General features: G+C 41.9%; 2 protein-coding genes across 4 annotated transcripts; one reads left to right on the forward strand and one right to left on the reverse strand.

Annotated features, from left to right (window-relative positions):
* Positions 1-422: 422 nt before the first annotated feature.
* On the forward strand, positions 423-14,241 carry LOC115367217 (visinin-like). 3 transcript variants are annotated; one of them, XM_030062874.1, is made up of 4 exons: positions 423-454; positions 9,166-9,731; positions 11,684-11,795; positions 12,457-14,241. In XM_030062874.1, the coding sequence occupies exons 2-4, from the start codon at positions 9,351-9,353 to the stop codon at positions 12,540-12,542; spliced, it is 579 nt and encodes a 192-aa protein (XP_029918734.1). In that variant the 5' UTR covers positions 423-454; positions 9,166-9,350; the 3' UTR covers positions 12,543-14,241. The 3 variants fall into 3 exon arrangements, with proteins under 3 accessions (XP_029918734.1, XP_029918733.1, XP_029918730.1); XM_030062873.1 differs by lacking the exon at positions 423-454 and adding an exon at positions 5,143-5,550 and having other exon boundaries at positions 9,125-9,731; XM_030062870.1 differs by lacking the exon at positions 423-454 and adding an exon at positions 7,524-7,609 and having other exon boundaries at positions 9,125-9,731.
* Positions 14,242-15,901: 1,660 nt separating this feature from the next.
* LOC115367216 (germ cell-specific gene 1-like protein) lies at positions 15,902-23,805 on the reverse strand. Its single transcript, XM_030062869.1, has 6 exons — positions 23,170-23,805; positions 21,149-21,343; positions 18,214-18,273; positions 17,742-17,900; positions 17,230-17,341; positions 15,902-17,094 (listed from the first exon to the last, which is right to left on the reverse strand). The coding sequence occupies exons 1-6, from the start codon at positions 23,363-23,365 to the stop codon at positions 16,518-16,520; spliced, it is 1,299 nt and encodes a 432-aa protein (XP_029918729.1). The 5' UTR covers positions 23,366-23,805; the 3' UTR covers positions 15,902-16,517.
* Between the last annotated feature and the right edge of the window lie 1,552 nt (positions 23,806-25,357).

Raw genomic sequence — 25,357 nt, forward strand, 5'->3', positions numbered from 1 at the left:
GCCATCTTTACATCAGCCTTGCTCTGTCTCCGTGCCCTCTAGCTGTCTCTGCTGTTCCTGGTCCTTCTCCCTCTGTTGTACCTGGTCCTGCTGTTCCTGGTCCTTCTCCCTCTGCTGTACCTGGTCCTGCTGTCTCTGCTGTACCTGGTCCTGCTGTGCCTGGTCCTGCTCCCTCTGTTGTACCTGGTCCTGCTGTACCTGGTCCTGCTGTCTCTGCTGTACCTGGTCCTGTTGTCTCTTCTGTACCTGGTCCTGCAGTACCTGGTCCTTCTGTACCTGGTGTACCTGGTCCTGCTCCCCCCGCAGACCTCACTCACTCCTGCACCTTCCATGGCCATTAACTTTGCGGTATTAATGCATTTATGGTTGGTTCTTTGTCTTGGTCCCACTTATGTGCTTTTGTATGCATGCCCTGTGTGTGTGTGTGGCTATCTTCTGTCTGGCCAGGAACAGGGTCTCCTCTCTCTGTGGTCCTTCTCGAGATTTCTTCCATTTTTCCCTGTTCAGCTGGGTTATTTTAGGGAGTTTTTTTCTTGCCTGCTATGAGGATTGAGTCAGGGGGCGTCGGCCTGCTTGTTGTAAACATGTGGGCATGGAAATCCCTTTGATTCTGTAAACAGAGACATTGGGTTGTAAATACACCCTGAACTTGAACTTGAACTGTTTTCACTGAGTATTGTTCTCTTTTGAATTGTTTAATTGTTTCTTTGTATCTTGACATCACTGTAAATGGGGGAGACTTAATTGATTAAAATAAAGCTTTGAATGAATGAATAATTAATAACCTAACTATAAAACAATCTTATAGTAAAGAAGTAATGAAAACAGTACATAGCTAATTGAGGAAGAGTCATATGTTTTATTCGTAAAAGTGAGTAGGACTTATGCAATTGGCTCTCATGTCCACATTTTCACTTTCCTCTAATTATAGCCTCTGACTTGCTGTTGATCTGATCTGTCTCTATTCTCTCCTCTGGCAGCCACATTGGACGCCCTCATGCTTGTTAAGTGCCCAGATTAAAATTTCCTTCCCTGGAAATAGATTGCTCAAGGTCGGCCCAAAGAGCTTCAGTAATACGTATCAGCCACGTTCTTGTAACCAACAAGTTTCCGTTCCTCGTCTCAACTCTCTGTCTGCCCTGCAGCGCTGCCAAATCCTCCTTTCACCGACCAGCATCGCCACCTCACTGCCTCTCCCTCTCTCTCCCTCTCCTTTATTTTAATCCCCCCTCCCTGGCTCCCCTCAGCCAAAGGAGTCCCTTCTTTGAAGTGTCTCTAAACGTGGATGTGGGGCAGAGGCGAGGCGGTTTTCAGGCAGAAAGGTTTGGGCCTGCAGTCTCCACCGAGCTGAGAGATACAAACTGCTAATCCAATAAATCCAGACTGTTTAGGTATTCCTAGTCTGGAGCGAAAATCCCTTTGCTAAAAGAAGGAAGATCTGGATGGCAGACAGACAGAGGATGAAGGGCGAAGTGGTGACTGTCAAATGAGGGAGTCCCTGGCATCAGCACTAAACAATGACATAATTAAAGGAAAAGAAAAGGTGGGAAAGGCTCTCAGCAAAAATACTTCTATCAGCACGGGAGATAATGAAGATGACATAATGAAGTTAGTTTTATTTTTCTGTTTCACCATGCAGATATTGCCATTTGACTTAAAACATCTCTGAATCTCAGCCTTTATATTGATCTAGACTGACACAAACACAGAGCATCAGATAATAAAAGACCTTTTTATTTGGCTCACATCACAATAGACAAACATGAGATGAGGCACTGCCATGGATTATGTTGATATTTAAATAAAAAACAGTTGTATTGCACTTAATATAAAGTATGATTATAATGGTTTATAATGTGCTTTATATGCTGTATAATAAAACAACAAAAACTAATAAACAATTAAACAAACAATTCCAGAGAGATTGAAAGTCTCCATGTTCTTCTCCATGTTCTTCACCGATTTGTTTTTTTTAAGATGGTTGGTATTTATTGGCAGAGCCCCGAGCTAGAAGTTTATTTGCAGCATCAGTCCTGCTGCATGTTCGCCACAGCAGGAGCAAAAAGAGGTAAAACCAGGCCTCAGAGCAGCCTGCTGATGAAAATGTGTTTTAAGAAGCTGCAGTTCTTAAAAGGTGACTTTGGTTTCGCTCGGCTGTCCTCTCCAAAGCCTCGGCGGCCAGATGGCAAAACCCAAATCACCTGTGGAGCCGCGGCTGCCAAGACGGAGGCAGCGGACTGCGGCGAGGCCTCACGTCAGCAGGGGAATTAAACAGTTTTATTTAATACAGAGGCTAAAGGACCTGAGGGATCAGCAGACGACTGAGAGGCCTCTGAGGCTGTCCTGGCTTGGGGAGCGGGCGTCGTTTTGTCCAAGACAAGAGCAGCAAGTTATGTCATCTTGATCTGACTCAACGGAGTGTTTCGACGATATCTAACACAACACAGCAACTACAGAGAGACCTTTGCCCCACTTCAGAGCCACTGGCCAAACAGTCAGGCTTTTTTTTTTTTTTTAAATCATAAAATTAATACCATAAGGGTGTTTTTTTTTTTTTTTTTTCAGTTCTATTTAGAATATCTAATCTGGACTCTGGTAACATTGCAATGACCATTTTGTCATTATTTCTTCCATGCTAAAGACAAAATGATTAATAGAATTGCTGAATAAAATAATCAATAGTTTGAACGAATCACTAGTGGCAGCCCTAAAACACCTCACAAGTGAAATTTTCACCTTCTGCCATAACAACCAGGAGAGCTGTGGTTAACCGGATGGGGTCGGGGTGAATGAACAAGGGTGCCGACTTTAAAACAATGTCTCGGGTGCAGCGTTGATCTGATGTTGGTTGAGATTCCTGCAATTTTCACCAGGTCTACCTCAGTGATTCAAAAACAATGATAACTCAGACAAAACACCGCCTGAACCCAAACGAGCCAAACCAGGAGCTGTTCAGGAATACTTTACAATAAGACTGTCCTTATTACGGCTTTATGAGTGGTTTATCTGATTAGGTTATTAATTAGAAGAACACTTTATCATCAACAGTTATACACAAGTTATAACACAGTTTTCATGCCTCTATGCAGGCTCACTATTTGGCAAGATGGAGTCTCTGCTGTTCTGCATCTTTTCTCACATTCGGGCTGAGCTAAGTTCAGTTTAGTTCAGTTCAGATCAATTAAGTTCAGTTCAGCCGAGTTAAACTGACCTGAGGTCAGATCAGTTCAACTGAGTTCAGCTGAGTTGAGTTCAGGTTTCAGTTTACTTTGGTTTAGCTCAGTGTAGACACTGGCACAGAAGAAAATCCTAAAGAGATATAAAAAAGGACAGAAACACACCAATTTATGCTATAAAAGTGCTATAAAAATAGATCACCTCCAAAGAAAACAAACAAAACTGTAAATCATGCCAGTAAAAGAGATTACAAATTTGTAAAAACAAACAAATAAACAAACAAATGTATATCAGAATAGATGGTGGAAAATGTAAAGATTCAAATGACGTTCATGAAATGATGAGCAGAGAGAAAATAAATAAACCATAATGGAGAAAATGAAATACTGTGTGTGTGTGTGTGTGTGTGTGTGTGTGTGTGTGTGTGTGTGTGTGTGTGTGTGTGTGTGTGTGTGTGTGTGTGTGTGCGTGTGTGTGTGTGCGTGTGTGTGTGTGTGTGTGTGTGTGTGTGTGTGTGTGTGTGTGTGTGTGCGCCAGGCTTTTCCCAACATGGCGGCTGTGATGCCCAGAGCTCTGCTGATGTTTTATTGGGATCCACTGGGATGAAAAAGTCTTAACCAAATTGAAACGACTGTAATAACATCTTATGATTATTTTGGCATCAGGAACGGGGTCAAACGGCGGCTGGCCTCTGCAGAAGCTGCTTTAAAAGCCACATTTTATTTGCTCTTTCCGGACTGGCTTTTATGATTATTACTGTTATTGTTGTTTTGTCTTTTCTTGTTGTGGATGTTGTCTTCTCTGATCTTTGTTCTGTTTTTGAATGTTTTTAATTTTGTAGATATATTTTGTGTGTCAAGGAAATTAAATATAACATTGAAAAAAAAAAAAAGCCAAATTACATTTTGACCACATGGTGGCGCCGGGGGAAGGTGATGATGACACTCAATTTGATAGGATTCATTCCCAAGGAAGCAAATTAATACATAACCCAGCCATTACATTTAGAGATATATTGTGTTAAATGTTTGGCACCAGATAAAGGGGTATTCACCTTATTTTTGATGGAAATACAGACCCAGCTACTTTCCTTTTTTTTTTTTTTTTTTTTTTTTTTTAAATTTGCAAGGCAGTTTCAGCACAGCAGCTACAACAAAAACGGATTCATTTTTGGAAATGCTCTCACAACAGCGTCAAATAAGCTACTCGAGCTGCTTAGCAGGGAAACGATCAAACAGCCAAAAAAAAAAAAAAAAAAAAAAATTAAAAAAAGGAAGCTCGACCAATTGTTCACTTTCACATTTCAAAATAAGGTGGATAAGGTCAGCACAATCAAGAGGAATCTTCTTTTGGGGAGCAGGAAGCCACTCACCAAATATCACTGGAATCCATTTAATTAGATCTTGTGACCCAAACTGACAGGGTTCCTCCTCAGAGGAGCATCAACATCATCACCAAAGTTCATGCTAATCCTTCCAGTGCATTTCGAAATATGTCTATCTACTCATGTTTTGTCTCTGCAATGAAACACTCTTTCTACCAAATTAAAAAAAACAAAAAACATTATTATTAATTTCAGAATTGACCTCAATACAAGGTTGCTTGCTGAAGAAGGGCAAGAACCTCTTCATAACAGTGAAAAGGTGAGTTTATGCACATTTAATAGCTGCAAAAAGGCGAGGCAGTGAAACAGAAATAAAAACACAAATAATTACAACGGCTCAAATTCAGCATGCAGTAATCGTTTTTTTTTTTTTTTTTTTAATTGTATTATCTTTTGCAACTACAGCCACAATCTACAGGCCAGCAGACCACAGTGAGGTGTTCATTAAGTGTATGCAATGACCACAGCAGCACCAAGGTCGTGACCTCTGACCCTGCAGGAGCTCAGAGGTCACATCACTCAGGCTTCCTGTCTGTCTCTCCTCACTGTGGATACCTCCACCTGTCAGACATGTGTACGGCAGTGAGACGGGCCCCGGCAGCGGCAGGTGAAGTGTTGTCGGTGTTTCTCCTGGTTTACACCGCAGCAGATGGCAGCCGGTGGATCAGCGGTCAACAGTCAGTTAAGCTCATTTAAATCCCCCCGCTGGACACGGCGGGGCCACTCACCTCCACTCGCTGCCGCTAAACCTGCTAAGACCAGTGGCTGCCTGAGGCTCTGCGGCGGTTTTGGGACGCACCCCGCGGGGCTTTGCCACTTCGCTTGATTGGGGTTTATTTTTGCAGCGGATAAAGCCCGTAATGTGGCTGTAATCGGGGCAACATCGCTGTGTGCCAGTTTCGCTCAGCTGACTTCTTTTCAACCGTGGTCCAGGACAGGCGTCACGTTTACCGGACGGACAGCGGGGCATGCTGGGAGCTCAGGAGCAGGTGAGGCATGTACGGGATCCAGGGAGTCTGACCCAAACCCTGTGGCACATGTCAGACCCACATCCTCCCCTCACTCCGTCTCATAATTATGCATAATTATGACTTTATTTATAATCAGGCTACAGCTGAGCACAGATGCTGATGAATTTATACTTTTGTGTCCGTGTTTGATACCTTTAAAATTTGACCTTTTAAACAGTTTTGTTGAAAAAATCCCCGTTTATTTAGTGTTTCTTCCAGATTTTTTCTGGGGTCAGCCTCTGAAATAATATTTCAACTAGGCTACACCAGGACAGTGAGAGGCAGCACAGAGGCAGGCAATTTATACCAACAAACCAAAATACTCGGACAACAGTGCTTTGTTCTGGTATATTGTATAGTATAATATTGTAGTATGTTGAGTAATGTGTTGTCTTTCTTTATTCTGTTAATGAAGTTGGTGGGGTTTGAGATTCCCTTTTTTGTCTGTTCATCATAACTACCCAGTTCCTCTTCCTCTGTTCATTCAAAAAAAAAAAAAAAAAAAAAAAAAAGATTATTAGGTGATGCGATGGTATGTCATCTATAGTTTATGATATGGTTTATAAAGACTTTTGAGGTATGCTCGATACAGGGATTTGACCTACTACGATGTAAAATCACTTCCTGTGTGTCAGAGAGCTGCAGGAGAATGGATCAAATGACAGCAAAAAAACACCAACACCGAACACACGAGGCATGTAAAATCACCAAAAGACAAAGTAAAAATATTAGATACATAGTTCATTTAATTTACAGCATTGTAACAATCACTTTTTCAAAATGTATTTTCTATGTAGACTAAGTAGACCAACAGATAGAAGAAAAAGTTAAAACTCAGTGGAATCAATAAAACAGGATCATCAGGGAGCTTTGGCTGGGACAGAATTGCTAAAACTTTCACTCTCTGCCTTCATGTGTGAAGTTCGCTTACAATTGGATACTGAATAATCAAAAATTTGTGAGGCAAACAAGCAGAAACCAAACTGATAAAACCATTTTTGATCACTGCTCATTTGAATATTTGAGAAATTATATCCACAGAACAGCCGCCACCCGGTGAAACCTAAATGTACTCCATCTAGCCCATAAATAACTGGTGAAAGTCCATGGAGGTTGTTTAAGTGTTGCTGAAAGTCTTTCTGGGAAATGTAGGAAACAGTTAACTGGAGTGTGTAAGGCAGGCTGAGGGAAAGCGGGTTCAACAAAAATGCAAAATGCAAAACTTCATCACAGAGTAACTCCTTGAAAAACCACAGACTGCTGGTATTTCAATCAGGCCAGAGAAACAACTGGGATCCAAATCCTTCTATGATGAAGCAGACCTACCTCCAAAATAATTGCATAGACAAATACCCATTAAACAGACAAGTTTTATCTGTGTTGGCGTTTGTTCTGTTCTTTAGCAGATTGATGATGAGGCTGAGGAAAGACAAGCCCCTCAGGTTCAGGCCAAGAACCCTTAAAATGAATGAAGCACCTTTAAATGATTATCTTGAATGTAATGTTTTGATGTCAAATGTATACAAAAACAAGAAATGGAAGGAAATGCTCTTATTTTTATCTTATATTTTGAAATATGATGGTTTAATAGAGTTGTTCCGAAATCCTGAGCTTATAATATTTTGAGAATTGAGTGGCGTTCATCATTCTGTACCATGACAAGGTGGGCCGCCCTCCCTTTTCAAACTGAACATAATCTAAGTCAGTCATCTTTCTCTTGGAGTTGAAATAAAGTTGAATTATTTGTGCTTTACTATAGTTTAGTCTTTGTCTGTTATCTGCATGGCTGTCTTTTGCATAGCTTAAATCACTTCCTGGCACCGTGTAAATAAATGTGACTTGATTACATGACTAAATGAGAAAATTAAACAAACAAAAAAAAAAGGAGAGAGTGGTTCAGGGGTTCACATGGGTGCTGCGGTGGCTCCGCCTCACAGTGATCCATCTTAATTGACTTATCTCAGCAAGTGGTGGCTCATTTTGTCTGCGCTGACGAGCAGAGCATCACTTTTTTGCGGGACTCCTGAGCAGCTCACAGGTAGGAACCGAGCTCACTGCCTCCGCTGAGGCCTGTTACCTGCACACACACTGCCTCCTCTGCACGTAACAAGGCAGGGTTTAGGGGTGAAAGCTGTGTTGGACTTTTTCCTTCCTTTTTGGGTTTTGTGAGTGTTAAATGCTTTCATTTTTACCCTTTAGTATTAGGGTTATTGTATATTCCTATATGTCCTTCATGTTTGGTGCTAATGCTGGGTAACAACTATTCTGATATGAAGCCATTCTGATGATATGAACTGTTTATTTCTCATAACCTGGGAAATGTTATGTTAGTGTATGCTGTCTGATGTTGTAAAAATGGATATTTCTTCCATTGATTTGTGCTGCCACACATAACGATGAGCATGTTTTTCCTTTTTCAGAGTGAAGGAGCGTTTGTCAATGATAATAACCTGTGTTAAATTAAGATTTTAGTTTAAATTTTGATTGATGGGACAGAGGCGATTTGGTACCATGCTACTTGTTCAGTTACACCACAGCAACTAACTAACTAATTAACCAACTACTTTTTCTACAGAGAATGCTATAACAGCTGCTCATATTTTTATTATTGAGTCTAATTAATCAGTGCCGCCATGGTCGCACGGCCTTAGATGAAGTTTTTCTACAGTGTATAAATGTAAAAGTGCGGTGTCCATACGCTGCGAGTTTGTCCATTGTTTTGTTACTCTGCATTTATCATTAATATTAATATAACAATACTTGAGTTGAGACAGGCAAGAATTATTTTATTTCATAGGCAATTGGCTTCTTTTGTCATTTGGACTCGTGTGAAAGTTTTATCAGTGTATGTTTATAAAAGATATTTTTTTTGGCCACAACTGGCCATTAGTTTAAGTCTTACAGCCGAGGTGTTCACAGATAAACAGTGTATTCACCTTTACCAGCTCCTCCGAGCCCAGAAAGACTAACAACGAGCCCTTTCAGCTCAGTGATAAGATATTGGCTGTAACAGGGTCTAACCAGTGACCCAGTTATTATTATGGACCATCTAACCCATTATATGCAATTTGTAGCTGACATAAAATATTTTCCCTTTTCTGCCATATAAGCCACAAAGTCATATAAAAAAAATGCCCATTTAAAAATTTGCCCATTTAAAATGGGCTACATTGCATGTAGCCCATTTTAAATAGGCTACATGAGTAAAACTGGCTTTACATGACTTGAATGCCTTGAATTTTGATGTATTTACTTACTTTCTGTACTGTATGCCATCACTGTGGGAGTTATCGCTCCCACTCTTAACTCTCCTAAAAACCATCCTCCTCCCTCGTCTTCCTCCCGGTGCCAAACTGGCATCACTGCTCCTTTTAAAATAGAGGAGAGGCAGAGAAGTGCCAAAACTGGATGAAGCATCCCGCTTTAAATCTTGATAAACAAGCATTTCAGCTCTTACCTGAGCTGACCCCACCTTGTGACGTCTCAGACTGGCATTACCGGTGGTTGATTGGCTTAATGAGCTTACCAAGCTGCTTCTCTCCTACTTTCACAGCATTTCGTCTTTGTGGGCTGAGGTGCACAGTCGGACCCGAGGCAAGAAGTCCACGCCTGGCAACCCATACGTCAGGAATAGTCTTCTGTTTACTACTTTGACAAAGCAGAGGAGCCTACACAGCACACAAACATAGGAGGCTGAGAAGCTACTTGGCCCAGAGGAAGTGAAGGACTACAAATTCTCACTTTGATATACCTTTGAAACACCACCAGCAACCTCAGCAATGGGTAACTCAAAGAGCGGTGCTGTGTCCAAGGAGATCCTGGAGGACCTGAAGCTCAACACCAAATTCACAGAGATGGAGATCGTCCAGTGGTACGAGAACTTCAAGAGGCAGTGTCCGACAGGCCGCATCAGCAAAGAGGAGTTCCAGTCCATTTACAGCAAGTTCTTCCCGGAAAGCGATGCCAACACGTACGCCCAGCACGTTTTCCGCTCCTTCGACACCAACGAAGACGGCACACTGGACTTCAAGGAGTACATCATCGCCCTCCACATGACATCTACAGGGAAGACCACCAGCAAACTGGAATGGGCCTTCTCACTGTTCGATGTGGACAAGAATGGATACATCACCAAGTCAGAGGTCAAGGAAATCTGCACGGTGAGTTGTAGTTTTCTGCTCTGTTTTCACACATATTACTGATATTACTTCCTCTAATAAACACTATAAATTTACATTATAAAGACTTAGGACTTTCTCGGGATGGGTAAATTGACTTTAAGTGGATTTACCCTCCTGCATGCCTAGCAGAATAGGATGCATTGATAAACTGGTGGATCGAAGTGGATGTAGGGTAGGTTGGGTTGTTATATTGATGGATGGATTATAGATGAAGGCCATGAGGGAAAGTGGGTGAAGGAGAATCAAGATGCTGGAGATCTGCACAGTGAATTTTTAAGGAATCGTGAAGGAAAGTGCTGTTTGGATGGATGTAGGTGATCAAGGATGGGACAAAGTGTATATTGAGCAGGGCTGTGGAAGTATTCAAGGAAATTTAGAGGAACGACACCCTCCATAGAAGAATATCAAAGCCTGAATCCTTGGTGAGAGGTGAATTCAAGTGATTGTGTAACTGCAGCATTGAAAACCATCCATGGACTTACCCTTCTTAGGTAACAATTTTTTTTAGCACTGGATAAGACTTAAATTGGTGCTGATAAACATTTTAAAGCAAATTAAGGGCTAAGCCAGTGGAGAGCTTTGGGCTGAGCAAGTTTATAAAGACTGAGAGGAGATAATACAGAGTAGACTATTTGGTCTTACGCAGGAGATTTGACATGTGGGGTGGTGATGCCAGACATAATTCACATTGTTCTTATTCTTTGTACAATATTAACAGTCATGGTATAATGTTTCACTCCTTTTTTAGGTTTTAGAGAAACTGTAGTGGTATTACATGTTGACAACTAACAGTTTAACAGGTTGCCACTCATTTGAAAGTAAAAGACAGTGAGCCACAAAAGAATGAAAATGGTTTATACCTCCAGAAGTACTTAATATGACAGGATGCACATTCACCACAAACTACCCTATAGTTTATAAAGTAAAACAAATATAATTTTCCAGCCTCCTGACCACCATTTGAAAAATTTAACATGAGTTTTGAAAAGTTAGGCTACTGTGTGGAAAGTGCTTGTCCAAAAACCCAGTACTAACAGGAACAGATGAAAACATAAAGAAGAGTATCATCTGCATAGAAATTGCTCAGGAATTGTGGATAGTCTTTTAGTTATGGGACAAATGTCAGATTTCACAGAGTTAAAAAAATACTTATAAAGTTATCACCTGTTGACAGTTTTAAACCATAGTTATCTTGATATTAACCAGGATAAAAAAAATCTCTCTCTCTCTCTCTCTCTCTCTTTATATATATATATATATATATCTATATCTATATATCTATATCTATATCTATATCTATATATCTATATCTATATATATATATATATATATATATATATATATATAGACTGAAAAATCCTTTTTCAGTCTGAGTGCAATCTGCAGGAATAAGACATTAGATTTGACAGCCTGACCAATATGACCCAAGGCAGTAATCTTTTCCTTTAAGCCGTGAATTTTCACTGAAATGTGAGCTAGTGGTTTTGATGTTCACTATACCAACCCACTTTCTGGATCCTTTGAGTGTTTTGCCCTTGCAATGGCCTATTTATAGCAAACACATTTCAATTTAGAAGATTAGCAGGCATCTAATCAGAGACCAGGACCAGGCAGGTCCCACAGTTCATCTGTTAATCCTTGCCATTTTAGTGCCATATAGTTTGTTGTCATTTTTGTCGATAGATAACATGATCAGCTCGCAGATGGTGGTGATTAAAGGATTGGGCTGAGCAAAGGTGCTGCTCTTTTGTAATCATGTGGAGTTCATACCAGTTGAAGCTGCCATAATTGGGGTGACTTGAAAAGTGAAAAGAGCTCCTTGTGAAACTGAGATTAGAGGGAAAACGAGGAAGAAAACTGTGGAAACTGAACCACTCCTGCTAAAGTGTAACGTGTTGGACTCATTGGTGTGTCTTGTGTATTCCTAACAGGCAATTTTCAAGCTGATTCCCAAAGACGAACAGGCTGACCTACCTGACGATGAAAACACAGCTGAGAAGAGGGCAGACAAACTCTGGCAGTTCTTTGAGAAAGGAGAAAATGGTGAGTTGAGACCACATGAATGGACAGATGAAGAGATGGAGAGAACAAAGTTGTAGTTACACCAACACGTCTTGGGAGGCAGAAATACATTCACTGGTTGGGTTAAACTTGGCTTAAACTGAAAAAGGCAGCCGGTAAGACAGGAAATAGCTGGTTTTATAAAGCATGGCACCCTCACTACTGTGTTTAAAAAAAAATGCAGTTTCACCATGTGATCAAGGTGAACATCTCGATTTTTCAAGCTCAAGCGAGCCATGTTAGCCAGTAGCTACCGAAGAAACCAAGATGATAAATGCCATGGTTATACATAGATGAAAAAAAAAAAAAAAAAAAAACACTCACGGCATATATATTTATACATTTATCTTGATCATAACTTGATCTTTGCAGTTCAAGATTACCAGATAGCCAATTTAAAACATCCTACTCACTCAATAAGATTATTTTGGCTTGTTGTGTAACTAAAACAGGTAGGTGGATGGAAAAAATGGATGGAGGTCATTGGGTGAACTGATGGATGTTTTGTATGTATCTGTGCAATAAGTTCCCATTTCAGTTTCCAATGATCTTTTGAAGCTGAGTTTCTTTCAGTAACATGTTGTGAATTCATCCTTTTGTAACCACTCTCCCTTTTATTTTCTTCCTCTCTTTCTCGCTCCAGACCGAGTGGCAGAGGGGGAGTTTATCAAGGGAGTGATGGACAATGACGGTGCCCTGCGTCTCATTCAGTACGAGCCTGGGAAGTAAACTTTTCATCCAACAAAACCATCGTATCACCTTCCAGTCATGTTTTCTTTTTTTCCACTCTAGCCTCCACTGTGATAAGGCAATGATACCCGACAGCACCTTTGTAAACATAGGCACTATGATAAAAAAAAAAATCTCCTCAAGGGTGTTAGGACTTTTGTTACCGATGTCTGTGTTGTCTGAAAAGTTTTCTTTTATTTAGGATACATATACATATACATAAAATAAATGTAAAGGTGAAACACAAGAGAGGAAGGATGATAGCTCCTGTTACCCGCCGTTAGAAAAGCAACCACTTCCACATTTTGCTGCATCACCGCTGTGTGTGTTTTTATTTTTGTGCTGTGTTTTGGCTCACCTTTCACCCACCGAAAACACCTCAAAATATGTTTTTTAATCGAATCATGCACCTGGTATTAGGTATCCATTTTATGGACAAAACAATACTCCATAACTTCTGTGGAAAAAATGAACATACTCCCAAAATATGCATATAATTTCATACAGACGAGACAAATATTTCTGGCACAAATTGAATAGTAAAGTTAGAATATTTATGGCACATTTGTGAGGAGAAAGTGGATTATAAGAGTACATTCTAGCAACCAGCATGGATGTTTTTATACAGGGTACACAGGATAGCAAAATCAATATATCATCACCATAAAATGTTCTCTGGGTATTTTAGTCTCCCATTTTTTCAACTGGAAACCCACAGCGGATAAAGATGCAGTCAGTGTAATTCCAGCAGGTACAGAGGGTTCAGTTGCATCCAGACTGTTTTAATCTGTTAATTCTGTTTCATTTAAAAATATACTTTTAAATCTGTGATGTTTCATTTGGACACATTACCGTCAAAGGTACACTGTGTAATGTTATCATTCTTTAGCACCATCTAGTGGCTAATGAGCGTCTGTACGCAGACTCATGAGGCTGGGAGTTATAAGCAAAGTGGTATATTATTTATCGTAATTAGAGGCAATATTTTTTCACCACAGCACAAGTTAGCTGAACTCAAAAGGCCAGAGCTGCAGGTAGAATCAGGTCGAGCAACGAGAACCAAACAGGGCAATTTTTCACAAAACGAAGCAAAGTGGACTGGAAAGTTTGAAATTTCGGCAGCCATCAAGGTGACATTGGATAAATCAACAACCCCCCTGTTGCGTAGACATTTGCATATTTGAAATAACTTATCGCATATTGTATCTTTAGGGAATTCCGCTTTTGGAAAAACTTTTAGTCGTACTAACTTTTGCTGATTTTTAAGTTAGCCAGCATGTTCCTGTAAATCAAACAACGCGCACTATTTATCTCAAGTTAATTCAGCTTGCCGTTCAAATGATTTTAATCAGCTGGATCCATTATATGTTGTAGATACTGAAATACACACACACACACACACACCCCTGTATGACAGCGCTCTGGAAACGAACCCCTTGGTTTTGGTAGTTATATGGTGAGTGGCGGCAAAAACCTGAACTGTTCACAGTAAGAGTGAAAGGATGATGATTCAAGGCCGTTTAATAATTCTGATTTCTGTTTTGTTGTCATTGAAAATGGTGGGTGAGGGTCGAGCTCACACTGTACACTGGATGGATTAAATGGAGTCTGTTTCGCTGTTTTTCCCCATTCATTTTCTATTTGTTCTGTTGTTTTTGATCAAAAATTCAACTGTGAAATAAATCACTCAGCTCCCAAACGCTGTGAGTCTCTTCTTCAGAAACCGCGTGGATCCCCGGCCACTCGTCTTACATAAACCGTTGTATAATTCAACTCCTCATTTACGGTTTCAATCACTTGTCACATACTGCGCACAGTAACCCTGTAACCTTGTTTATCTCCATATACCATGTCACTCTCTCTCTCTCTCTCTCTCTCTCTCTCTCTCTCTCTCTCTCTCTCTCTCTCTCTCTCACTCTCTCTCTCTCTCTCTCTCTCTCTCTCTCTCACTCTCTCTCGTTCCCCTGACTGGGGAGATTATTGACATAATCGTCTGTCCAGCATTTGAAAACATCTGTCTTAACTCCCAGATCTCTCTGTATCATGCAATAATCTTTCTTTCTTTCTTTCTTCTTTCTTTCTTTCTTTCTTTCTTTCAACCTGTTAATTGAGGTTACACAACAAAATGGGACAATACCAGATAAAGAGAAGGACAACACAAACACATTACAAGTGTAGATCCACAGAGAGAAAGCAAGGGGAGCACACATGAAATAACTCACAACAGGCTGGGATAAACACGCATAAACCAGAATGGGTCTTTCTTTCTTTCTTTCTTTCTTTCTTTTAGATTGTTAGTTAACCAATCTTATTGGTAAATTTTATGAAGATTTTGTCCATTTTCGCTGTTCAAAAGCCCTGAAAACACACCAGTGCTGCTGCTTTTAGGAAACCTGATGTGGAGGGCTTTATTACGGTGCTGTAATACTGGTGTGAAGAGAGTCTGCAGTCTGAAAGTTGATTTTCATATCGTAATGAATGGAAACCAACGGCTGGAGAAAAGGGAGGAGAAATGATATCTCACTTCTAAAATACGACTCAGCACAAAGTACATATTTCACTAAACACGCAAAATCTCAGGTCTGGTCCTGTAAGTTCGCCTGCCTTGTCCGGCTTGTGTCATAGTAACATATTTTCTTCGCATAAACCATCGAGCTTATTTTCAAGACATTTTATGAGACTCTGATAAGCGACCACACGTTGGCCAAACATCAGCAGAAGATCCCAGTTCGGTTTCACTTTGCTGTTTTTATTCATCGCCTCACCACAGTCTCCATCAGGACAGCAGCGTAGCAGTGACAGGATCCTCAGCAATTCATAGAAACATATGATACAGAAAAAAAAAAAAAAACAAAAAAAAACAAAACAGGACGTAACCCGAAATAATATCATTTCATAGTTGCATCATGAATGGTTCTCCATCGTAGAAAATTCCTGCTGCTCTCATAGCTCGTAATCACAGTCACAGACATGAATAATCCCTGATGCAGTCAATCTGAGGCTGGATTTACACAAGTGAAGCAAAATGAAATCTGTTTTCTTTTTCTATTCCCTGCCTTGAACACATTCGCTGTATCATCAGCGAAAAACAAAACTGCATACGAAACCAGATTTCCCTCCTTACATCTTTATGGCATAGCGAAGAACAAACATAAAGTCACACTTTTTAAAAATTACTTCAAAATGCATTGACTTAAATATCAACTGTGTTTAAGAAATAGAAATAGTAGAAATAGTAGAAATCCCAGCAGACAAAGCCGTTTTATTGGCAACGTCTGAATTTGCATCACTGGCCCTTTAAAAACAATGTCTTGTATTCAAAATGCAGCGTTAGTAACAAGAAATTCAACATTTGTTTCTTGTTTTGAGAAAAACTTTTTGCAGAAATGTGAATCAGTCTGACATCAGTAAATCATCTTTTTACTGACTGTCGCCCCAACTATCCTGTAAATGTTCAAGTCTTGGCAGAATTAAGAAAAAAAAAACAAAAAAAAAAAAAACAAAACCATATATCAGAGTTCCCAGTCTGTCAAAGGTGAAATTCCCAGATTTTTCCATGACTTTACATGAATAAAATGTTGAATTTCTATGAATTTCTGTGGCTTATATGAATTTAACATGTTTTTTGTTGTTGTTGTTGTTGTTGTTGTTTATTTTCCTCACCAAATTTTAGACCCACTTCTTATCCTGTTTTATTGTGTAGGGAAAATGAACATCACATGAAAATAATAAAGGATAAATATTAAGATTGGTGAATAACTTTTTTTTTTTTTTATAAAAATGAGACTGGCAAAATTCCATGATATTCTGTGCCTTATCCCAAGACTTCTCAGAAACTCCTCGACCCGTAGGAAGCCCGGCATGACGTGCTGTTTAAAATATAAAGCACACAGGTAGCCAGGCTCAGGCCCCCTGCCCCTCACACACACACACACACACACACACACACACACACATACACACACACACACAGTCTCAGCAGAGGGAGTCCTCCCTCTCCTCCTGAAGAGCGTAATCTATCTCATCCATCTCCCTCTCACAGTCCTCACATCCCTCCACCACCACCACGCCATGAGGGTCAGCTAGCTTCCCTCCTCCTCCTCCTCCCACTCCCACTCCTCCCAGTCCTCCCACTCCCACTCCTCCCAGTCCTCCGACTCCCAGTCCTCCCACTCCTCCCAGTCCAATTCCTCCCATCCCTGTTACTCCCATCCCTGCTACTCCTCCCACTCCCATTCCAACTCCTCCTCCTCCGACCAGCAGCGCCCCCCCAGCGCCGCAGGCCAGAGGTCCGACGGCAGGCCCCACCCCCCGGGGCCACAGCGGGTCGAGCAGCGCCCCCTGCTGGCCCAGCTGGATCAGCTGGCTGACGGAGTAAACGCCCCCCCCGGCGGCCTGCACCACCTCGTCGTAGGAGGGTGCGCGGGCGGCGGCGCGGGCCTCCTCCAGTCGCATGCGGGCGCGGTGCTTCATCTCGATGATGGTCTTGGTGTAGGAGTTGAGCGTTGCCACGGCGGCCGCCATGCAGCAGCTGAACGACAGCCACGCCATGCTGGAGGGAGGAGTGGGGGTGAAGGAGAACGATTTGACTTTTGATGCTTTTTTTTTTTTGTGAAACATTTTTGTTTAAATCCCATCTTTCTGCAAAAAAGTGATTTTTCATATCCAGGCATGACAAGCCACTCACGCAAAGGACCAGCCGTAGTCCCACGTCTGCGGCCTCCAGTCTTTGGGCCCGATGCTGACAGTCATCTGAAACACTGTGGTGTACATCATGTGCGCCACCATCCCCATCATACCTGCCAGGTGGGAGAGACGAGGGAGAAATGAAAGAGAGAGGAGAAAACAGATCAAATAATACAGAAATAAAAGATTCTGGAAATACAGTCGATGGAGAGGAGAAGAGAGGTTTGAGCATTTAGAGAGAAGATAAAACAGAAAATAAAGACAAAAAAACATGGAGATATGAGCAAACTTGTCTCTCAAATGTCAGATCCTGGTAGGAAATCTCAAGTTCAAATTGAGACTGAAACCCAAACTGTCTCCTAAACTGAAGCTCTGTCCAGAGAAATTAACGTGAGATTGTTCATAATTTCTGAAGAAGTGCAGCTTTAGAAATAACAAATCAAGCCAGCTGCCAAAGTCGATGTTTAAATCATTAAACATTAAAAAAAAAAAAAAAAGGTCCTGCACGCCCACCTGAGAGGACGGTGCACATGGCGGCGAAGGCGTTGATCTTGAGGGCGATCATCTCCTTCCTGGCGCAGAGACACATCACCTCCACGCACATCAGCAGGAAGCCCATGGCCAGCAGGCCGATGTACGTGAACTCACTGATCACCGACAGCCACAGGACGCCTGCAGGAAGAAGAGAGAAGAGAGACAGCTAATCCTTTATTTCTTTGAATAAATCAGTTTATTTTTGCACAGGTACATGCTGTGATCCTGGATGTGAATTTGTACTGATTTCTGGTGCTTTGGGAATACAGGTGCCTATTTGTCATGCCGTTAAAGCACTTTTTGGGATTTGAATTTAAGAGCGAGAAGGAGAGAAGGAACATTAATTGACTGCAAAGACATTTTTGATGCTTTCATACTGTGGGGTACTGACTCTAAACTCTTTTTAGGCAGATGATTTGGGGAGAGTAAAGACCCTTTTTGTTGTCCCGACCTTGTGTCTCTCCTGGCGTCAGCTCAATGAAGCTCCGGCACTTTTCCTCCTGGTCGTCACCTGGAAGGAACAGGACACATGGAGCATCAGGACACATGGAGCATCAGGACACATGGAGCATCAGGACAAATGGAGCATCAGGACACATGGAGCATCAGGACACATGGAGCATCAGGACACATGGAGCATCAGGACACACGGGCCCTCCGTCCTGATATGACGGCACAACCACACCGACGGGTTTTCTTTGCTTAAAACCAGAGCGTCTTGAACTGAGCTTGAGTGTTTTACCTCCAAAGGGCAGCCTGCACTTCTCTGAAAGTGTGTCTGTCTTACAGCTGTTTGCCCTGGTGAGCTAACTAGTGGTTCTCAAAATGCCAAAGTGGAGAAGCTTCTTTACTTTGTCCATGTCCTCGTGCTGAATCTCTGGAGTATTTGAAGGTTTAATGTCATGGATGAAAAATAAAGAGCCCTGTACTGCCCTGTCTGTCCTTGTCATAACCTCTGAAAGCGCATCATCTGCCAGGATCAGGGTGTTATCTTAAAACGGCACTGTGTGGTTTTTGGGAGTCTGCTGGCTCACACAGTAATCCCTTGCAAATGCGGAGAACTTATTTCTATATTCACCGCAAATCCCCTTCCACCCCCCCAAAAAAATGACAAAAACAGATTTTTAAGTGCAGCCCTGCAGTCAGTCTTCATGCTGGGAGAGGCTTTCGGGGTCAGCCTGTTTTGCGCTGCTCATTGTTGCCAGTAATAGCGTCTTATTGTGAAAGAGGACAAAGCAGTAAGTGAAAACCTGGTGTTGAAGTCAGTGCTGCCTGATTTATCGGATAGATGCATGAATGATGGCTGGACCCTAAAGATTGAGACACGAAAAAGTGCGTAATAAGCACACAGCCTCCTCATTGGATTCCCATAATTCTCTGAAAACAAGAGCATGACGTAGCATAATTTTTTTTCCCCAGCAGCTCACTCAGACTCACCCTCAGCTCTTATTGGCAGCAAGTTCTGCTTCAGGTTTATTTGCCAAAGTGAATTAACATCCTGATGTCGGCCAAGTCCATAAGTTTTGTCTCACTTTTTTATGTTTTATGGAGGGATGCCCGTGTAACGCCATGCCCGTGTTTTCGTGGATTTGTGGGAAGTTGGTTTGTAGTTTTTGGTCCAACACTCACACAGAGGATTATATGAGGAGGCATTTTTTATAATTTGCTTCCTTTGTGTGTTTTTAGCAAATGAATGCTAAAGGTGAAACTCACCAGATGAAAGGGCATCTTCAAAAAAATGAAGGAAAAATAAAGTTTTGCCATTTCAAAGTCCCTCTTGTTTTCTCTTTTTCTCTTATTTGGCTTATTTTTCATTAAAGGGAAACTTTCTGCAGTGATGCTTCTCAGTAACAGTCCATTTTACTCTCCTGCCAGGCCTGTGGTGAACATAATTCAGGTTTGTGCAAAATATCCTTTCTACTGAGTGCTAAAAGGAGCCTAAACTTTAAATTATAAGGCCTGTTAACTGAGAAGAAAGTCACACTGACAGCATCAGCGGCTGCAGCGGGAGAGCGGTGTCACACTGACATCTGGTGAAAACACACCGCCTCTGTGTTCACGTGCACGTTCAGGTCTGTTCCTCACCTGGTTACCATCATCACTCGGTTTCAATTAGGGCTGGGCAGTACAGACTAAATCAAATGTCATGATATCTTTGATCAGATACCTAAAGATTGATATTGAATGGATGACTGTTGGTGCTAGTGGTTGTCGGTTAATGAGAACTACACACAAGAGATTTTAGATGAACCATAGCTGGGAATGTGGATATGATGACCAAGCAGGTAGAGACAAATAATAGAACAGCTAGAAGAGTCTAATACATTCAGAAAATTGCATCCTTTTACTGTAATGCAGCCTTTAAAACCAGGAAAAGACATTACTAATGCCATTTCATAATATGTCATTAGAGTAGCAGTGTTGAAACATCCCATGCAATGACATCTATGGTGTGTGTGGAGTGTGTGTGTGTGTGTGTGTGTGTGTGTGTGTGTGTGTGTGTGTGTGTGTGTGTGTGTGTGTGTGTGTGTGTGTGTGTGAGTGTGTGTGCTGGAGGGGGGTCAATGTGCAGAAAGGGCTCATTCGAAAGTGTAAAACAGCTGGATAGCAGTCAGAGAGAGAAACAAAGTTTTACTTAACAGGATGGGTAAAGGGATTTTTTTTGTACTGTTTTAATCTCTTATTTTTACAAAAGCCCCTCTAGGTGTTGCAAAAGAGCATCTGCTAAAAACATGATACAGTTGTCCCTCGCTATAACGCGGTTCACCTTTTGAGGCCTCGCAGTTTCGCGGATTTTTTTAGTGCTATTTTGCATGCTTTTTTTTTTTTTTTTACTGGACTTCTTTTTCTACGAAGGTTTGAACTTTGAGAGTTTAAACAAGAGAGAAAAGTGAGAAAATGTTAATGCCTGTCTGAGAAAAGTGTATAAAGTGTGTAGTGAGGGGTTTTACAGCCTTAAAACATCTATAATAATTGTAAAAAAAAAAATAAATAACACTGACTACTTTGCAGATTTCGCCTATTGCTGGTTATTTTTTAGAACGTAACTCCCGCAATTAATGAGGGACCACTGTACTTGCACTGGTTAGCTGTTTCCAGTTTGTCTATGTAAATTGTATCAGTCCCTATCACATAAACCATAAAAAAAAAAAAAAATACTTGTTAAAAATGTATAAAGTATTAGTTAGTATTACTGGTTGATTTTTTTTTTAATATATGTCTGCTGGTAAGCATGAAGTCACATGAAAGAGACACTGTTTGTTGGGGGGAAAAAGAAAATTGGAGTTCATTTCATGGGAACTTTGGCATCATCATCATCATCATCATCATCATCATCATCATCGTCATCATCATCATTTCTGTCCCTCGGACGCAGTGCCACCAACCTTCGTTGTGCTTCTCACAGGACAGCCAGAAGCCGGTGTGGAAGTAGCGCAGCATGTACTTATCCTCGCCCGTCTCCCAGATGTACTGCACGGCGTTGGCCAGCTGCTTCCTCCTGATCCTGGCCAGCTCCTCCTTCTGCAGGGGGGACAGGGTCACGTTCGGCGCCGGGTTCTTTGGATCGGGAGTGGGCGCCTCTGGACGGAGAAACAAGTGACGAGGAAAGTGTGATGAGAGAGGCAGGGGAGAGATTGACAGAAGAGGAAGAAGAAAAAGATGGAGGAAAGTGAGTGGAGGATGATTTTAGAGGAAATATGGAAAATGGGAACACGGGGAGACAGAAGAGGGAAGAATTAGGACAAAATGAAAGAAATGGAGGAGGCAGACATTTATTAATAAAATATTCCTTGAAACCCTATAGCATTAGGTAATTTGTCATACAGTCACAACACCAAGACGCTCTGTCATAAGGCCGTAAATCCCTCCCGTCCCTTGTGGGTCACGGTCTGTAACACAATCCCCCGCGGAAACACTGTTCCGTAGGTAATCTGCCGTGTTCTCTGGGGCGAAAAAACAGAATATTAAATGGAAACCAACAGGCTTAAGGCCCGAAGGATGAGACAGAAGGTTGTGAATCCCAATAACATCATGTTGCAGATACAAAGTTCTGAGATTAGCAACAAAGCCTGGATTATGAGAGCCGCTGCTGGTCAGATCAAGTGCAAACTGTTTAAACACGGGACTAAAAGGAAAGGAAAAACTAAAGGAAAAACAGCGGACGCCATGAAATCTCAAAAGCTCGATGTACAGAGTTAGTGTTAATTGAATTGTTACTAACTGAATAATTACTATTAGTTATTTGCATTATACCTTTTTGTTTGCACGCCTTTGCCATTGTGGCTGTGTTTACACCGTTCACAATAACAAAAGGAGAATTACAACAACATATAGATCTGGTTTTTGACTCCTTGTCGCTCGGGTCTGAGCTTCACTGATCTGCCTTTAAGGACAAACAGCATGTAATCTGCATAGTTCCTGTTTAAGGAGACATGAAACTATATAATAGTAATATCTGTAGCAGGTAAAACCGCTTTATTTTGCATAAACACTGCCAAAGTGTTCCTGAGAAAGGTGAAGAACTGCAGAGTCCAAACCAAACAAGGCACAAGAGCTGCTCTTCAGTTTGACATGAAGCAGCAGGTAAACACAGGTGTTACTAATGACATTAATTAAGGCTCTGAATTTTTTTTTTGACCTAACAGATTCCTGCTCCTGTGCTCGCTCGCCCAATGGAAAGACTCCTGTACATTTAAATGCAACAGAACTTTAATTAACATCATCAGCAACACCTGTGTTTGGCTGCTATTTGGGGAAAAAAAGGTTGTGCGCTGCGTTCAAGACAACTTGCAACTTGGAAAAAAAATGGGCTCCAAGAAGTCAAAAATTAATCATATGGTGTCAAATCACAGGTCAGAAATTCAGTCGTCATTTCAGAGATTAATGTCAGTGACAGCATCAAACATGGAAGCCTTTACTGTTAATGGTAAGAATGGAATTGCTATGAAAGTATTTATTGACGTTTGAATGTGTAATTTGGTCTTAAAAGGATGATGATAATGATGAAATCTTTGGGTTTGAGTTCCAGTTTCCGAGTTGATTTGAACGCAGCGTTAACATGTTATCTGATATAAATGTAACCAACAGGTCACCTTGATTTGACCTGCAGCCCCTCAGCCGCTGAAGAGGCTCTTCATGACAGAACAAATCCTAAGAGCTGTTTTGGGCGTATTGTGCCACATGCACAAATGAATCAACAAATAAACAAACAGCAATCACACAGGGCAGAGGAACAAACAAATGCACAAACTTACATTATAGCCACTTAGTGTATTTATTAGTTATTGGTGCAAAGTGGTGGGAAGATGCAGCAGATTTCAACATCCAATCAGACGTCTCTGGGATATCATGTGACTTCACTTTTGGGGGGCTGTAAACATACATTTGAGAAGTTGCTTTTCCTCACCTGTGGTGTACGGCTGGCTGTTATTCTGCCCGCAGTTCTTCATCTTGACCGGCGACAGGCACAGCGGCTTGACCACCTTGTGCGTCCCCTCGCACCAGTAGGAGGTGCAGAAAGCCGAGACGGACAGGGTCAGCGCCAGCGAGGTGAGGGACAGGGACAGGACGGAGCGGTTCCGCCTCGACATCTTCTCAAGCATCTTGGCTGGTCGAGGAAATCCAGTTGGAGAGAGAAAGCGGTGAAGTGAGGGAGGAGGACTGGGTGGAAGAGAGGGACGAAATGAGGGCTGAAGAAAAAGCGGCGTGAACGGGGGAGTTGTGACTCGACCGTGAGGTTCAGAAATGGGCCAAAAGAGCCGACCCGGGCGGGGATGAGAGGAGCGAGGGGGATTCCGTGACAAGCCGAGATGAGGAGAAAACCCCACACAGAGTCGATGACGTCGAGCTCTGCGGGTGAGATTGATTGATGGAGGGGGAGGCGGTGATGGTGCAGAGCAAAGCGGGAAAGCGAGGAGGGGGATTAGGCGCGTTCGAGAAGCGGGGAAACGGTATGAGTGAGATGAGAAGAGGTGGGGAGCAGCTGGAGGACGAGGAGGACGAGAGTGGTGGCGAAGGTCAGAGGGCAGCGGAGTGGAGGAAGATGAACCGCTGGGATTTAATCAGCGCCAGCAAGAGAGTAACGAGAGAGAGAAAAAGACAGATGGGAAGGCCAAAACAGGCAGGACGAAGAGGAGGACTTGCTCTTTTTCTCCGACCCTTCCCTTCTCTCCTTCTGGCGTCAGCCTCTCGCGAACCCACAGGATCGGCTTCTCATTGTCCAGCTCAAATAAAGTCAAAGTTGCAGTTAAGAGTTCAAAAACAGATCCAGAGGTCGATATAACAGCAGGACCAATCCAAAATGTTGCACATCTCTTCTCTGGTTTGTCCCGTCATCACTGTCACAACCGGACCGCGATCTGTTTCTTATCTGACGTCTTAAAGCCGCCAAATCCGACGGCTGCTCCTTCCCGCTCGGACGAAGATAAACTTCTAAATCTCTCTTGTTCCCGACTATTTCGTAACTAATCAGTCGCCGGCCTGCTTTGTCCCGCTCTCAGGGCACATCTTGTCCTTCAACCTGCTCCTCTGCCTCAGGGAGGGTTTGGGATGCGAAGGAAATGATTAGTCCGGGTATCTCAGTCAGCGCAGGGGCTCGATAATCTGTGTTAATCTTGCAGGGTTAGGTGGACGTGGTTAATCCGCACTGACTCTCGTGTTGTCTCTGTCTGGCCAGCCCACCTTGAGGGAAGAGGGGAGGAGAAGACAGAAGGGAGTCATCAGCAAAAGTAGAGACACTAGTTCTGTCAGTGAAACCAGTGGTACAAACATTACAGAGAGTTTCTATTTGTTCTCACTGAGGTTTTGAGATTAGACGACATTAAAAGTTGTTGTTTTCATTCTTCCTTTATCATGTCGTTTTATTGTTTCATGATGTGGCCACTGTGAGGCTCTTTTAGGCTCTAACTGCAACTGAAGGTTGTACAAGTCAACCTGACTTGACTTGTTGCCCTCTTTGTCCTTGTCAGGGTCAGTACTCTTGTCATCACCATCCCCATCCTCCTCCTCCTCCTCCTCCTCCTCCTCCTCCTCCTCATCATCATCATTGCCACCGTCTGGGAGACAGGTGCTTTGGATGTCGGTAACAGCTTAGTGAGAATCAGTCCATGTTTTGAAAGTTCCAGTCTAATCAGTCGTTCCAAGACCCCCTAAAAAAATGTCTGCAGTGCTCTATCTCTTTCCCAAAAGTTAAATCCTGTTCCATTTTACAAGAGGAGACTGAAGGAGGGATCACTGCGCTCACCCCTGCTGTGATTGGTGTGTCAAAACCAATAAAATATCCCCCAAAGCAAAAAAAAAAAAAAACAAAAACAAAAACAAAAAAAACAAAACATAAAAATAGCTCACACTCAAAAAGGAACAAGATGAGTTTCCAAACATTTCAAATTCACATTTTCCTGTCTCTTTTAGTTTGATCTAATTTAATTCTTTATCCAGTTTACTTCTCATTCATTCAGTTATTTGAATCAAAGCAGTAGGGCCTGTTTCATCAGGTGCCTTCCTCCTGGTGTGAACTTAAAATCTTTGGAAACTTTTTTTTTCTTTTTTTTTGGAGTATGAGCCATTCTTGTCTTTTGGAGGTATTTAGGTGGAAC

This window comes from Myripristis murdjan, chromosome 11 (genome assembly GCF_902150065.1).
Source record: "Myripristis murdjan chromosome 11, fMyrMur1.1, whole genome shotgun sequence".
Lineage (NCBI taxonomy): Eukaryota > Metazoa > Chordata > Actinopteri > Holocentriformes > Holocentridae > Myripristis > Myripristis murdjan.